The 16,541-nt window shown below is 40.3% G+C and overlaps 1 protein-coding gene across 4 annotated transcripts in view; it reads right to left on the bottom strand.

Moving 5' to 3' along the window:
- Window positions 1–749: 749 nt before the first annotated feature.
- Window positions 750–16,541, bottom strand: part of EIF2A (eukaryotic translation initiation factor 2A) — a 43,371-nt gene continuing 27,579 nt past the window's right edge. For 2 of the 4 annotated variants that reach the window (XM_006149729.3, XM_014588284.2), the window contains exons 10-14: window positions 15,912–16,483; window positions 11,347–11,460; window positions 5,747–5,875; window positions 2,844–2,909; window positions 750–1,145 (exon numbers count right to left, since the gene is read on the bottom strand). In XM_006149729.3, coding sequence (XP_006149791.1) covers window positions 1,080–1,145; window positions 2,844–2,909; window positions 5,747–5,875; window positions 11,347–11,460; window positions 15,912–16,483 — 947 coding nt within the window. In that variant the 3' untranslated portion in view covers window positions 750–1,079. Of the gene's footprint in view, window positions 1,146–2,238; window positions 2,305–2,843; window positions 2,910–5,746; window positions 5,876–11,346; window positions 11,461–15,911; window positions 16,484–16,541 lie in introns of all 4 variants that reach the window. The other 2 variants (XM_027772366.1, XM_027772365.1) reach the window with 1 other exon arrangement.

The following is a 16,541-nucleotide window of genomic DNA, read 5'->3' as shown; positions in this document are numbered from 1 at the left end:
GGGATTGTGGCATGGCCATCCCCCTGGGGACGAGAGGGGAGCTTTCTCTCTTTCTCTCTCTCTGGTGCTATAGGGCACACAAGCCCTATAGCAAAAATTTCTCAAAAAATAAAAAAACCAAAAAGGGGGATGTACTGATGTGGAATGATTTCTAAAATATTTTAAGGAAAATAAAAAAATAAATAAAATATTCTAAAGAAACAAAAGGGTATGGAACAGTCTTTGTATATATCCTTTTTAAAAATGAATATATATGTATACTTAAATACACATAATCCATCCCTAATTTAAAATACAAAAATAACAGTATATTTTTGTTTTCTCAATCTGGCAAAAATTCAAAAGTCTTATTACGTCTGATGTTAATAAAGGTGTGGAAACCTCACTGGTGGAAGTGTTAACCTTGAAAGCAGGCAGTATCAGTATCCATGGAAATGTAAACGTGCATTTTATAACCCAGCCGCAACACTAACGGGAATGTATTCTTCGGTAACACTCAGCAGCGAGCACCAGGGACACATCGTCATCACCTGGGACGAGACTGCCTGGGTTCACATCTCATTTCCTAGCTTTGTGACATCGGCAAATTTCTTAATTTTATAGCCTTAGCTTCTTCACTGATAAAATAACAAGACATTACAATAATATCTACCTCATACTCTTATAGTAAGAATTAAACAATTTACCGCAGGCCTTGTAAATTAATAAAGGAATCTGAACTGAGAAGTTAGTAACAAAGGCAACAATGATTAAATGTAAAGGTCTTTATTCATTTATATGGGTAAATACTGTCCCCCACTAAAAAACAATGATATTATCTTTCCATCTGTTAAATTTAGCTAAAAAATTCATATATCTCTTCTGTATCATGTATTGACATGATATAGGATTCAGGGTGTAAAAGTCAATTGTATATACACTATTAACTAACCCTATACATTTGCAGAATCTTGGATGAATGCTTAAAGTTAGAGGTCAACATTACATGTGGGCCCACAGCCATTCTGCTTACACTAATGAGTTTAACAGAAGATGTGTTTGCACTGATTTCTGGTAACCGACTTGCTTACTGTGAATCTTTAAACACCCAATTCCAAATCTTCCAACTCCTGGAGAAGGGCTTTCTCTTTCTGAATTTTCTCCAACTAAAAAATTTTAAAACAGTGAAATTACTAAATAGGAAATAATTATTGGATCTTTAACCAAAATAGTACAGAGAAAAAGTTTAGAGAAAGAGTATTCCTGACACTTTATTGGATGCACTAGTAAACACATATTTTTATCTGGTATGAATCCAGGTGGCAAAAGATAGCTAGAAGCTGTCTTATTGCGTCCCTTTAGTACAAAAAACTTTTCTTCTACGTTTGGGCTTAAAGTGCTGAGGAAAGGGGGCCAGATCTACAGCCTAGAGGGTGAGTGAGCCAGCTTCCCACAGGGCTGACGATGGTTTCAATTCCAGCCTCAGTGGCTTGAAAACCACACCAGGTGCACATGCCCTAAATCTCAACAGGATGGAGAAATGGAGAAGAAGGGACTGTGGTGTGACCAGAACCCACGGGGGGCTGCTTTCCTCTCCCTCTCTCACAAGTGCATGCACTCCCCATGTAATTAGAAAACATGGTGGGTGTCAGCGGCTGGTGGAGGGATTAAGGCACTGGACTCCCCCCATGGCTGATCATGGTTCAAGTCCCGGACCTGGAGGCTTGAAACTCATGCCAGGCACATGTGTGTTTGTGCCCAAAATCCCAGGAGGAGAATAGAGGAGAAGGGGTTGTGGTGTGGCCATTCCCCTCCAACCTCACCCCAGGAGGTGATCTCTCACTTTCTCTCTGTCCCTGCTGTCTCTCCAGCGAGTATACATGTCCTATAGCAAAAATTTCTCTCTAAAAAAAAAAAAAAAATCTGAAGGGGGAGAAAAAGGCAAATAGGGCAGTGCAACCTGGCATACAGGAAGGAAAAGAATCGTTTGTCTAGTATGACACACCACTGTTATTCTCAGCAACAACAGCCATCAGAGTGCCTCTCAGACACTGACTCCTTTCTTTCTGTACCATGATCTATGATGTCATACTTTCTACCTGAGTAAGTGTTTAAGGTAAAACATAAAGAGAATATGGGATATGGTTTTCAAAACGAGTTTTAATCTGTATTCTTTCATCTGATTAAATAATTGCTTATAATAAAAGGGGGAAGGATGGTGGTGACCAGAAGCTCCAATGAAAAAAATGCAGAAAATACCTGATTTTTTTCTAGCTGTTTTCCACTTGCTGCTTGTTCTTTCAGTTGTTCAATTGCTTTTAGTTTCTATAAACATTAAATATGAGTCAAGATTAAATTAGAAAAAGTAATCTTTGAGAGTAAATCTTTTCATAAACAACTTGATTGTATGAATGTGACACTTAAACAAGGAAAATCAATGATCTCACATCTGTATCAGGAATTGCTTGTTAAAATGCTAGGGCAAAGTATTTTTAAAGTTAAATATAAAATTCATATGTTAAAAACATGGGACTGGGGCCAGCAGGTGGCATGGTGGGTGGGGTACTAGACTCCCACATGGCCAACCACAGTTTGAATGCTGGACCTGGCAGCTTGCTTTCAAACTAACTCTCTCTCTCTATCTCTATTGTCTCTCTCTGGTCAAAATGAAGAATAGTAACAAATAAAAATAAATAAACAAATATTAAAAAAACCCCACAAAATTTGGCAGAATGTTTCAACCATTTAATAAATATTGTGTGTGTGTGTGTGTAAATACTAGGAAAAGTTGTGACGTATTTTTCTATGAAAAATGCATCATGACTTTTCTCACAACCCAGTATATCACTAAATGCAGAAAATACCTGATTTTTTTCTAGCTGTTTTCCACTTGCTGCTTGTTCTTTCAGTTGTTCAATTGCTTTTAGTTTCTATAAACATTAAATATGAGTCAAGATTAAATTAGAAAAAGTAATCTTTGAGAGTAAATCTTTTCATAAACAACTTGATTGTATGAATGTGACACTTAAACAAGGAAAATCAATGATCTCACATCTGTATCAGGAATTGCTTGTTAAAATGCTAGGGCAAAGTATTTTTAAAGTTAAATATAAAATTCATATGTTAAAAACATGGGACTGGGGCCAGCAGGTGGCATGGTGGGTGGGGTACTAGACTCCCACATGGCCAACCACAGTTTGAATGCTGGACCTGGCAGCTTGCTTTCAAACTAACTCTCTCTCTCTATCTCTATTGTCTCTCTCTGGTCAAAATGAAGAATAGTAACAAATAAAAATAAATAAACAAATATTAAAAAAACCCCACAAAATTTGGCAGAATGTTTCAACCATTTAATAAATATTGTGTGTGTGTGTGTGTAAATACTAGGAAAAGTTGTGACGTATTTTTCTATGAAAAATGCATCATGACTTTTCTCACAACCCAGTATATCACTAATTTCACCTTTATCTCAATATCCCCTTGTACCTGGATGATTTCTTTGGGCTTTAAGGGAAAGGTCAGAAAGCAGATGGGACAGGCTCTAGAGAGAAGGTTTTATCATCAGGGTCACAAACCACACACTGGTTGTAATTTGAAAAGTTAATAAACTTTTTTCTGTATCTGTTTCTTCATTCTTAAGACTAGATAAGTATCTGTTCTTACACAGTTCACAGATATGTAAAGACATACTGAGTATAACAGTGTTCAGGGGGCCAGGTGATTAAGGTGTTAGATGCCACATGGGATCAATGGTCTGAGTCCCAGACCAGATAGCTTAAAAATACGCTAGGCACAGGGACCAGCAGCTGGCATAATGGCTATGTCGCTGGACTCCCATGTAGTCGACCACAGTTCAAGTCCCGGACCTGGTGGCTTAAACTCACGCCAGCCGCATGTGTGCGCATGCCCAAGATCCCAAGAGGAGAATGGAGGAGAAGGGAATGCAGAGTGGCCAACCCCCCGGGGATGATTTCTCACTTTCTGTCTCTCTGTCTCTATCTTTCTGGGGAGCGCATGAGCCCTATAGCAAAACCTCTCCAAAAAAAAAAAAAAAAATGCTGGGATGTGTACATGTGTGCTGAAAACCCTGAGAGATAAAAAGAGAAGGGACTGTAGTGTGGTCACCCCACTGGGGGGTCATTTCACTCTCTCTCTTTCTCCAGTAAGCGTACACCCTCTATATCAAAAAAAAAAAAAAAAACTAATAAAAAGATAAAGAACAAAAGAGTGTTCAGCATATTTCTGTATAAATGTATATTATTTCTTAATATTCCAAAAATCAATAATAAAAATATGAATTGGCCTTCACACATTTGTAAATATAACTAAAGTCAGCGCTAGCCCTAGGTTACAGTGTTTCATGGTAAAAGGGCAATAATGAAAAGTGACACATACTCGACACCCGTGTTTAGGTATCGCAGCACCCTCTTCATCTAATTCTCACGTATGCTTTTCCATACGCACTTCTGTTTCTCAGTCAGGCCTCTTACCTTCTTCAGGTTCCTGATTTTTTTGTCTGTCTCAGGATCTCCAGAAGTTGACTGAGAGACAGGGTTTCGTGGTGTGCTCTGTTGGGCAGGAGCAGGTGCCAAATCTGGACTCTTGTCATTCTTTGCTTCCTGCAGAAGATATTTTTTAAAATCGAATTTTCAAATATCAAGATGTTAAAGTATTTCGGTCAACCTAACTTTGCTAAGTAAAATACAGAAACCGATGATGTGCTTTTATCTACGTCTTCCATAAGGCAAGAACCTGAATGAGCAGTCTCATGGTGTATGCTACATATTCCTGTAACAGGTAGAAAGGGGATGACCTGCTCAGAGTAAACGAGAAGCTTTCTGTAGCTGCCAACAAGCATTTCAAACGTTTTCCCCTCTAGGAGGTACCACCATCTGGGTGGTCTGGAAATGTGAGAGGGCTTTTCTAATTAAAGTGTTTGAGTTTGGCTCTTGGGATGCCCTCCAAAATCATCAAGAGGATATATGATCAAGTACATGGTACGGATAACACTATGAGGAAGCGTCCTACGGAGAATCATTCATAATCAGATAAACTCCTCTCTGCCACAAAACGCCATGGAAAACTCCTTTTCCTGCGAAGGAATGCTGTATTGCTTCCAACAGGTTCAGGAAGAGCCCTCCCCCTTCTCACCAAAGGACTACTGATTCTGAACCGACTTATGTCCTCTAAGGTGCTGCACAATCTTGTCTCCTGGCCTGTGTCCACTATTCCATGGGCCTAGAATATGTTCCCACTAGTTACCTGGATGACCCCTACTTATCCTTTAAGCTTCCCCCAAAATTTATCCACTCCAAGACTGGGTGAGTTGATCCTTTCCCAGGACCACACCACCTGGTACATGTCCCTATTGTAACATAGAATTGAACTATCCACCATTAGATCTGGGCCCAATATAACACTTGTTTTGCTTCACGTGCTACATAAATGAAAGAGTCTACCTCTGTAATTATGACAAGATGTATGTATATGTGTATGTGTATATAAATATATATATATTTAGAGATTTTTACTATAGGGCGCATGTGCATGCCAGAGAGGCAGAAAGAGACAGTGAGAGAAAGAAAGTGAGAAATATTCTCCTAGGGGGATGGCCACACCATCATCCCTTCTCCTCCACTCGTAAAAGGGCAATAATGAAAAGTGACACATACTCGACACCCGTGTTTAGGTATCGCAGCACCCTCTTCATCTAATTCTCACGTATGCTTTTCCATACGCACTTCTGTTTCTCAGTCAGGCCTCTTACCTTCTTCAGGTTCCTGATTTTTTTGTCTGTCTCAGGATCTCCAGAAGTTGACTGAGAGACAGGGTTTCGTGGTGTGCTCTGTTGGGCAGGAGCAGGTGCCAAATCTGGACTCTTGTCATTCTTTGCTTCCTGCAGAAGATATTTTTTAAAATCGAATTTTCAAATATCAAGATGTTAAAGTATTTCGGTCAACCTAACTTTGCTAAGTAAAATACAGAAACCGATGATGTGCTTTTATCTACGTCTTCCATAAGGCAAGAACCTGAATGAGCAGTCTCATGGTGTATGCTACATATTCCTGTAACAGGTAGAAAGGGGATGACCTGCTCAGAGTAAACGAGAAGCTTTCTGTAGCTGCCAACAAGCATTTCAAACGTTTTCCCCTCTAGGAGGTACCACCATCTGGGTGGTCTGGAAATGTGAGAGGGCTTTTCTAATTAAAGTGTTTGAGTTTGGCTCTTGGGATGCCCTCCAAAATCATCAAGAGGATATATGATCAAGTACATGGTACGGATAACACTATGAGGAAGCGTCCTACGGAGAATCATTCATAATCAGATAAACTCCTCTCTGCCACAAAACGCCATGGAAAACTCCTTTTCCTGCGAAGGAATGCTGTATTGCTTCCAACAGGTTCAGGAAGAGCCCTCCCCCTTCTCACCAAAGGACTACTGATTCTGAACCGACTTATGTCCTCTAAGGTGCTGCACAATCTTGTCTCCTGGCCTGTGTCCACTATTCCATGGGCCTAGAATATGTTCCCACTAGTTACCTGGATGACCCCTACTTATCCTTTAAGCTTCCCCCAAAATTTATCCACTCCAAGACTGGGTGAGTTGATCCTTTCCCAGGACCACACCACCTGGTACATGTCCCTATTGTAACATAGAATTGAACTATCCACCATTAGATCTGGGCCCAATATAACACTTGTTTTGCTTCACGTGCTACATAAATGAAAGAGTCTACCTCTGTAATTATGACAAGATGTATGTATATGTGTATGTGTATATAAATATATATATATTTAGAGATTTTTACTATAGGGCGCATGTGCATGCCAGAGAGGCAGAAAGAGACAGTGAGAGAAAGAAAGTGAGAAATATTCTCCTAGGGGGATGGCCACACCATCATCCCTTCTCCTCCACTCTCCTTTCAGTATTTTGAGCATGCATGCACATACATACATCCAGCCTGAGTTTCAAGCCCCCAGGTCTAGGACTCGAACCTCAGTAGGCCATGTAGGAGTCCAGTGCATTAACTACTACGCCACCTGCTAACCCCAACGTGCATGTTTTGACCAGAGTAAAAAAAAAGTTATTTAAGTTCTCATTAGCCCCAGGGTAGGGTTTCTGCTTCTTCCTGTAGTGCTCCCAGTAGAACATAAAATGCCCAGGATTCCAATAACTCTTACTCAGAGTTTTCCATAGATTACCCTGAACTCCCAAAGCATCCCAGGGAGGCTGCAGAACAGGGCACAACTCTTAGATATCCAACTCTAAAAAAGTCTGCATGAGAGTTTATAAAAATAAATAATGAATTCTAAAAAATAAGAGTTCATGAAGAAAATGGAATTAAGTCAACATTTTCTTCTTAAGGTCATGCTAGTTTCACTTTTTTGCACGCCAACAAATACTAATTTCTTTCCTTCTATGTGAAACAGATTACTAAACATCTTGAGTGTTCGGGAAATAAATATTTAGTTTCTATTTTTTTTGTTGTTTATTTATTTATTTATTTTGCCATAGGGTGCATGTGCTCACCAGAGAGAGAGGCAGTGAGAAGGAAAATGAAAAATCACCCCCCACCACTGGCAGGGATGGCCATGCCATTCTCCTACTAGGATTTTGAGTATGCATGTACATGTGCCCAGCGTGATTTTCAGGCGGCCAGGTCTGCAACTCGAACCACAGTCAGATATGTGGGAGTCCATAACTACACCATCTGTTGGCTCTACTTTCTACTCGTAAGAAGCCTATAAGTTCTGATATTATGCAGTTTGGTATTTTTCGTAACATAAAACTAGAAGAGTAAGTAAAAAATAAAAAATTTTATTTGTTTGTAATGAGCTGAGACTCTAACTCAAACTCAGAGACTTGAGAATCACATGGGTGAGTGTGCATGCACGCCCCAAACCTCAAGAGGAGGGAGCCAGCAGGTGGTGCAGTGGTTAAGGTGCTGGACCCTCACGTGGCTGATTGCGACTCAAGTGCTGGACCTGGCAGCTTCATCGTGCTGGCCGCATGTGCGTGCAAACCAAAATCCTGAGCGAAGAAGGGAGATGGGATTGCTATGTGGCCATCCCCCTCAGGGGTGATTTTTCACTCTCCAGCTCTGTATTTATCTGTCTCTCCAGAGAGTGCATGCGCCCTAAGGCAAAGACAAAACAAAATGAAACAAAAACCCAATTTTTTAAAAAAATTTAAAACTATTAAAACACAAAATTTCATTTCCCATCATAAACTAACCAAGAATAAGTCAAAATGTCTGCATTAGTACACTTCAATCTGATTATTCTTTAAGAAGGATATATATATATATGGTAAGATTAGATTCTTCAGTCTCAACCCTTTTTTGGCGAAGTTGACAAGCTTATAAATTTATCACAACTTTATAAAATTACTAATTAGGGCTGGTCTCACAGAACAGCAGTTATGTGCTGTGCATTGAGAGCTGGATTCCAGATGGCTGATCATGGCCAGTGGGTCGCTGGGGAAGTCATGACACATTTTTGTATAGAAAAATATGTCATTACTTTCCCAACAACCTAATAGTATCCTGGTCCCCGTGGCTTGAAAAACATGCTAGGTACACGTGTGTGCATGCCCCGAATCCTGATGGGATGGAGAAATGGAGGAAAAGGGATTACAGTGTTACCATGCTTCACTGGAAAATGCTTTCTCTCTCTCTCCCCCTCTTGACTCTCCCCACTCTAGTGAGTACATGCACCCTCTGGCAATTGGAAAAAAAAACAATTAAGAGTATCTACACCTGACTGTTCTATCTTCATCTACTTAATTCAGAGTCAGGACTGAGAAGGCCTAGTCAAGGTGAAATCCTGTAATGGGCCAATCAGCTTTATTCTATCATGCAGCTATAACTCCATGTGGTCATCTCAAAAACACACACAGAAGGGATTATCCCGGAAGCTACAAATGCACTGTCATCACTGGAAAGACACTCAACAGCATCCTCATAATGATGGATTAGGACTCTCCTCTTTAGTGAGCATCGGGTACTGGTGGTTGTGTGGTTGTACTGGGAAGGGGTTGCTTTTGTAATTATTACATTTTCTATCAATAGTACTTTTGTTTTATTTTGTTTTCTGTTTTAGAAAAGACACAAGGACTATCTTTAAGAAAGTTCAATATTTCAAAATGGATTTTTCTGAATAAAACATACTGATTTTTATCACCTCCTAAATTTGCATATGCTCAAATACTATTGGAAAATGTAGAATTACCTACTAAAACACGAGAATTACCTACTAAGTTAATTAGTAGGAATTACCTACTAAAACACAAAAGCTACTGAGGCCTGTCAAAAAAGGAAGCATTACCAGTGAGGCTGTATCAGTGATGAGGCAATCAGCTACTACAACCGCCCCACCATGGACTGAAGGTTGGTGTGCGCCCCAAATTCATACACTGGAATCTCATACCCAACGTGATACGTATCAAGAGGTGGGTCTACTTGGCCTTTTGACTTACAAGGACTACACCTTCCTAACTGGGATTAGTGCCCTTATGAAAGAGGCGAAAGGCCAACGGTGACACAGTGGGAAAATGTGACATCCACAAGGCAATCCCACATGGAAGGTCTCCCAGGTCAAGTCTATGATCTAGAGTGGGCTGAGGGCTGGCAATGAAACATGGGGTCAGGATCTGGCTGGAGTGCTGTCTCACTCTTTCTGTTACTGCTTCTCTTACTCATAAGAAACAGAAAAATAAAACTTAATTAAAAAAAAAAAAATGAAGGGGCCAGTAAGTGGCGCGGCGTTAAGGTGCTGAATCCCCACATAGCCAGCTTTGCGGTTAAAGTCTCGGACCCAGAGGCTTGACGATCATGTTAGGTGCATGTGCATGTGTGCCCAAAATTCTGAGGGAGAGCAGAGGAAAAGGAATTGGAGCATGGTGATTCCCTCTGGGGGGTGATTTCTCACTTTGCCTCTCTTTGTCTCTGGCGAGCACACATATCCTATAGCGAAAACTTTCAAAAAAAAAAAAAAAAAGTGGAGGAGAGGGGTGAAAAAAGGCTCTAGGGGACTCCCTTGTCCCTTCCACCACATAAGGACACATAGAAGGCACCATCTGTGAGGGATGGGGCCTCCACCAGACACTGAACTGCTGGGGCCTTGTTCTTGGACATCCCCCCACCACAGTTTTCAAACTGTGAATGGTAAATTTCTCTTATTTATAAACTACCCAGTCTAAGGTATTTTGTTATCATAGTCTGAATGAACTAAAACATACACAATGCCTACATCTCAAAATGTGCTCACCATGATTCACTTAATAGATATTACCAGCCCAGTTGATCAAACTGTCGCCATAAGCCAACACGATTTATTTGTTAATTATTACATTAATGTTCTTTTCCAACTATATAATCAAATAAAAATTATTTTAGAACAACTTCATTATTTGGGTACTTCTGATATTTAGATTCCCTGCTGAGTAATTCCATATAATAAATAATGCTGGGTGTGAAATAGTTTGTAGTCACACCATTTCCAGCCTGTGTTAAACACATGCCTTGAAGAAAGCAAACTACACAGTTTTCACTTAAGCAGCATACACACTACAACTGGAATGGTACAGAGAAGATTAGCATGGCCCCTGTGCAAACTGCACCACTTCATGGGCTACTCAGAAAGGGTCTTCAGGGGGCCAACAGTTGCCGTAATGGCTATGTCACTGGACTCCTATGTAGTTGACTGCAGTTCGAGTCCTGAACCCAGGGCTTAAACTCACACCGGGTGCATGTGCGTGCATGCCCAAGATCCCGAGAGGAGAATGGAGGAGAAGGGATTGTGGCGTGGCCATCCCCCTGGGGGGCGATTTCTTGCTCTCTGTCTCTCTGTCTTTCTGGTGAATGCACACACCCAGTAGCAAAAACTTCTTCAAAATAAAATAAAAAAAAAAAAAAAAAGGTCTTCAGTAAGTAACAGACATAATTTCATAATTGTCTCAGGTTTTAAAGTCAGCTCCAGCCACCCATTATACAAACAGGACTACTTAGAATCAGAAAAGATACGCTGGTTCATTAAAGGTTATTTATTTGTTCCATGACAGAGAGACAGCTCCACACACACTCTTCATGTTGTGATCCTCCCTGGCCTCAGCCAGCCCTGATCACAGGCATGAGTATGCATGATGGCATGTAGACGGTGGCCCAGAGACACAAACCTGGCACCCTCCCATGCGAATCATGCTACCAGTGCATCGCTATCTTGCCCCATGCTGGTTATTCGGGTCTAACTCCAACTACATTTTACATTTCAACAATTTCATCTTTAGGGTCACAATTCTTAAAAGCATATAGCTCATTTAACTGGCTTTTTTGTGTGTTTTCTTTAGAAAAGATCAGTACCCCAGTACCTGCTTTGCAGCTTTCTTAGCTTCATGCTTCCTCTGATTTTTCAGGGCTGTTTTTGATAATGGCTTATCACTTCCAGCTTGCGGTTTCATATTCTGAGGTGGCTCTTCTTCATGCTATGGAAAATGAAAAATAAATAACTTTGAAATGGATCCCAAGTTTCACATAACATATACAATAATATATCATACACTTTTGTGCTAGTTGGGATAGACTTACTAGGATTTAATGAGGATCTTCCTATTAGTTGATATATCTTTCAGTTATATAAGAGCTGGCAAAACTCACTTGAGTTTTGTTCATACAATAGAACTTTTCTTAGTACTTCTCAGACATATGATTCTTATGAAACCAGATACCCACAATAGGTTCTTCTGAGTTCTTCTGATCTGACTAGGGTCATCAGAAACCCAGCTGCCTCATTTATTCTCCTTATACAAAAAATTTACTTGTGAGATCTTCACTTGTAAAATCAGAGATCAGAAGATTAAAACCAAAAGTAAATGAAAAAGCTAAAATACTGTTAGTTGCAAGACTATAAGAAGTTTCTTGAATACTACTAGGTCTCAGATCTGTATTGTCTGTATGATCCTATAGGGAAATGCGAAGGGCTTAACTTTTTAAAAAGTTATTTATTTATTTTTGGAGAGGTTTTTGCTATAGGGCACATGTACTCGCCAGAAAGACAGAGAGAGACAGAAAGCAAGAAATCACCTCCCCCCACCCCCCCAGAAGGGATGGCCACACTGCAATCCCTTCTTCTTCACACACGCACATGCGCCCTGTGTGAGTTTAAGCCACCAGGTCCAGGACTCAAACTGCGGTTGACTACATGGGAGTCTAGCAATGTAGCCATTATGCTATCTGCTGGTCCCTTTTTAAAAATGTTTTTAGTCTTTTGCCATAGGGTGTATGCACTTGTCAGAGAGAGAGAGACAGAGAGACAGTGAGAGGGAAAGTGAGAAATCTCCCCCTGAAGGAATGGTCACACTGCAATTCCTTCTCTTTCATTCTCCTCTCGGAAGTTTGAGCACACATGCACATGTGCCTGGAGTGATTTTCAAGCCATCGGGTTTGGGACTTTGAACAGCAGTCAGCAAGGTGCGAGTCCAGCACTTTAACCTATGCCACCTGCTGGCCTCTCAAACTTTTAAGATATAGAGGAATAATTTTAAAACAAAAAGTGACTTTATCTTAGAGCAAAGGCATTAATTACTTCAGGTCCCCAAAGTTTTGTATGTGCACATACCCAACTTGAAGCAAACTGAACATTTGAGAACCCACTATGGAGTATAGCATCTTTCATTGATATTTTATCCACACTGCAAACAATGTTAGTTAAGCTATGCAGTATTTGCTGAACATTTGTTTTTATACATAATGTTCAGATTCTTTCAATAGTGGGGTCTTCACAGAGGCTTGCTTTGGCTGAAAGTTTCTGCTAAAGAGAACTTCCAAAAAATGATAAATCAAGTAAAAATGATACAACAAGACAGGATAAATTATGTAAGTCTTTGGGACCAGCAAGAGATGTATGGTTAAGGCACTAGATTCCACGTGACCAGCACCATGGTTTGCGTCCCAGACTGGGACTTGGGACTTGAAAATATGCCAGGCATGTGCACGAGCATGCCCAAAATACCAAGATGAGAAAGGAGAAGGGATTGTGGTGTGGCCATTTCCCCCACTCCTCCAGGATGATTTCTCGCTTTCTCCAGTGAGTTCTCAAGCACTACAGCAACAATCTAAAAAGATTACAACAGTCATTCCCACAGTTATAAGCATAATGTTGCCACTGCAAGCCTTTCATTAAGTCCACACAATTATTATGGATCATAAGCTTTCTTGGCTTTAGTATTTTGCACTGATTACACACAATTTTATCTTTCATACTAAATCTGTTTCTTCAGTTATATCAATTATTATGGGATTGTTTTAAATGAGCACATTTGAAAGTAAATGTTTTCTGAAAAGTCAAGAAACACCTCTCAAAGTATAATTTGCATATAAATTTTTACTTACTAGAAAAAAGTGTTTTTTTCTTCAGGGGGAAGAATCTTAACACCTTTCTTTGTGAAGTTGTCCACCACTCTGTCTTTGTTCCTAGTAATTTATTTTTCTCCCTTCAGTTTTTGTTTGTTTGTTTTATTACTGTTATAGGGTGCATGTGCTCGCCAGAGATACACACACACACACAGAGACAAAGAGAGAGAGAGAGAGAGAAATCACTCCCCAGTGGGATGGCCACACTGAAATCTCTTCTCCTCCATTCTCCTCTTGGGATTTTGGGCACACATGTACATGCACCCGACTTAAGTTTTAAGTCACCAGGTCTGCCTCCAACCATGGTCGACTACAAGGGAGTCCAGCAATGTAACCATTATGCCATCTGCTGGTCCCACTAGTAATTTCTTGACTGTATTTTCCTTGCTATTTGGCTCATTTTTGAAACCAAATACAAATAAAAATTTCTCACAAGTGGGCACATAGTTCTTTCAATTAAAATGATTTAATAGGGGCTAGCAGTTGGTGTCAAGGTTAAGGTGACTGGGTTGCACATAGCTGACTGCACAGTTCAAGCCTAGACCCAGCAGCCTGAGAATCACGCCTGGCAAGTGTGCATGCAAGTCCAAAAATCCCAAGAGGAGAATGGAAGAGAAGGGACTTTGGCATGGCCATCCCCTCTGGGGGATTTCTTCCTTTCCCTTCCTTTCTATCCATCTCTTTTGGCAAGTGCATGCGTCCTATGGAAATCTAAGAAAAAAAAAGATTTAATAAAATCACATAATCACTAAGTCACAAACAAAAGCAAAAGTTCAGGAGAAGCTATAAATGTTAAAAAAAAAAAAAAAAAAAAAGGAAAAAAACCCCTTCTGAGTATAAGTTCTTATCTAGTTTTAGTCCTGTTTTTGGTGTATGCTCTTCCTACATTAATTTCTCTACCACCCCCAAAATAAACCAATCAGTGGATCAGAAACCAAAAATACACACCAATTCAGAATTTCTTCTTATGCCATCTTACAGAGATTCAGACTGGACTGTCATAGGTTGGAGTTACTTCTTTTTATATTTTAGACAAGAAAAATTTCAATACAGAGATAAGAAATCTGAAGACTACCATAGCCTTTAAAAAAATCTAAACATGAATAAATAGATATCACAGGGCTTAATTTACTACATTAGTTTTTAAATAGCTGCACTTAAGTAACAAAAGCACCTTAACAGAAAACTTCAGTGGGAGTTGGGAACCAGCAGTTAGTGTAATGGCTATGTCGCTGGACTCCCACGTAGTCGACTGCGGTTCGCGTCCGGGACCGGGACCGGTGGCTTAAAACTCATGCCGGGCGCATATGCGTGAGTGCCCAAGATCCCGAGAGGAGAATGGAGGAGAAGGAACTGCGGCGTGACCAGCCCCCCTGGGGGGTGATTTCTCGCTTTCTGTCTCTCTGTCTCTCTCTGTCTGTCTGGCGAGCGCACGCGCCCTATATCAAAACCCTCTCCAAAAAAAAAAAAAGAATTTCAGTGGGAGCTAAGAAGTTATAGAGCAGCACTCATCTCTAGTTGAAGAAGAGCTATTTTTTTGCTTTTGTTTTTGTGAAGGTGAAGAGTGGCACAAAGGGGGCACAGGGATATTGATTCTTTGAAAGAGTATCTACTTTCTGGAGTGCTTAATGACACAATGACTGTCCATTTCCCCTGCCTGGAACAGCCTCAGGTTACAGCTGTCATATGATCATCTTTCTAATAAAACCAATAATGTTACTGTTCATTCTTAGGGCGCCTTAATTCCGTAACACAGTCACAGAAACTCAGGGCATTAATAAACGCTCTCCTTTGAGCTCTCAAAAGCAAACCAAAATCTGACCAATACGCTAGCTGTCACTGCTCAACAGAGATGGGAACTTATAGCAACAGGTGTGTTTCATTTGATCAACAGTGTTTAAATGGAGAAAGTTTGCATAAGCTTCCAGACTCATTTTGTCTTGAAAAAATCAAACATTTTGGCAAACTAGCTGTAAAATACACACAGAACAAATTGGTTACTGCTCTGTAGCTGCTATGGCCTCTGCAGAGGGATGAGCCTTCCTGTCCACCATTCTCTCTATTACCTTGACAAGCATTTGAATTTGAATTTGATTTTCTGATCGACAAGGCCAACGTATCATTCTCAGTTATCTTTCCCAGAAACTTAAAAATGGCAATTATTTTGCCAACTGTTCCCTATCTTCAGCAGTAGAGTTCATATTCTTTAAAAAAAAAAAAAAATTATTTTATTAACTTTATTTAAATTTGACCAGAGAGCGACGGAGGGAGAGGGAGAGAGGAGAGGGAGAGGTAAGGGGGCGGGGGGAGAGAAAGAAAGTAAGAAAGCAAGCCACCAGTGTTCGGGACTCAAACCACAGCCAGTCATATGGGAGTCCAGTGCCTTTAACTGCCATGCCACCTGCCAGCCTCAGAGTTTATATTCTAATTAGGTATTAAGTAACACAAGAACATAAGAGAAAGGTTTAGAGAAATGCACACAATAGCAAACCTTTTCTTATCAAAATAGTAACATGTTACTTACCAATTTGGAATTGGTGACTGGTTTATTTCTTAAAGCTGGGGGTCGATAAGCTGTAGCAACTTTAGGTTCCTCATTGGGTACTTCAGTTGGAACTGCTTGGTACGTTATTGCTTTTGCTGGGAATACTCCATCCAGGAACGGCTGCCAAGAAACCTGCCACAGTTCTGCATTGGATGGCACGTCACACTTGTGCAGGACAGAGCCAGTGTAATGCCAGATCTTGTACCCATTATTGACGCGTAACCTGGGAGCACACGTGGCTGTTAAAATATGCTCACCGTCTGGGCACCAGGCAAAATACGTAGAATCTGAAGCCACCGGCTTGGAAATAAGTTTGTAGTTTTTAACATCCCACACTTCCATTTGTCCCCTGAGGTTTCCGAATCCGGCTAGTACTAGTATATGTCCGTGGGGGCTGTAGTAGGCTGCGTTACGAGGGCCAGTTCCAAAGTCAAACACAGGATCACATTTCAAGTTGAAAACTGTTGCTTTGGCAGGCATAAATCCATAAACAGCACAAAACTCGGTAGAACTAGAATTCCAAACTACATCATAAATAGGGCCATTTTTTGCTAGAAAAAGAATATAAAACTCAGATTAGCAAAAAAAAAAAAAAAAATATATATATAT

This window comes from Tupaia chinensis, unplaced genomic scaffold (assembly GCF_000334495.1).
Source record: "Tupaia chinensis unplaced genomic scaffold, TupChi_1.0 Scaffold000272_1, whole genome shotgun sequence".
Classification (NCBI taxonomy): Eukaryota; Metazoa; Chordata; class Mammalia; order Scandentia; family Tupaiidae; genus Tupaia; species Tupaia belangeri.
The sequence above is the reverse complement of the archived record's forward strand: the minus strand, read 5'-3'. Positions and strand labels throughout refer to the sequence as shown.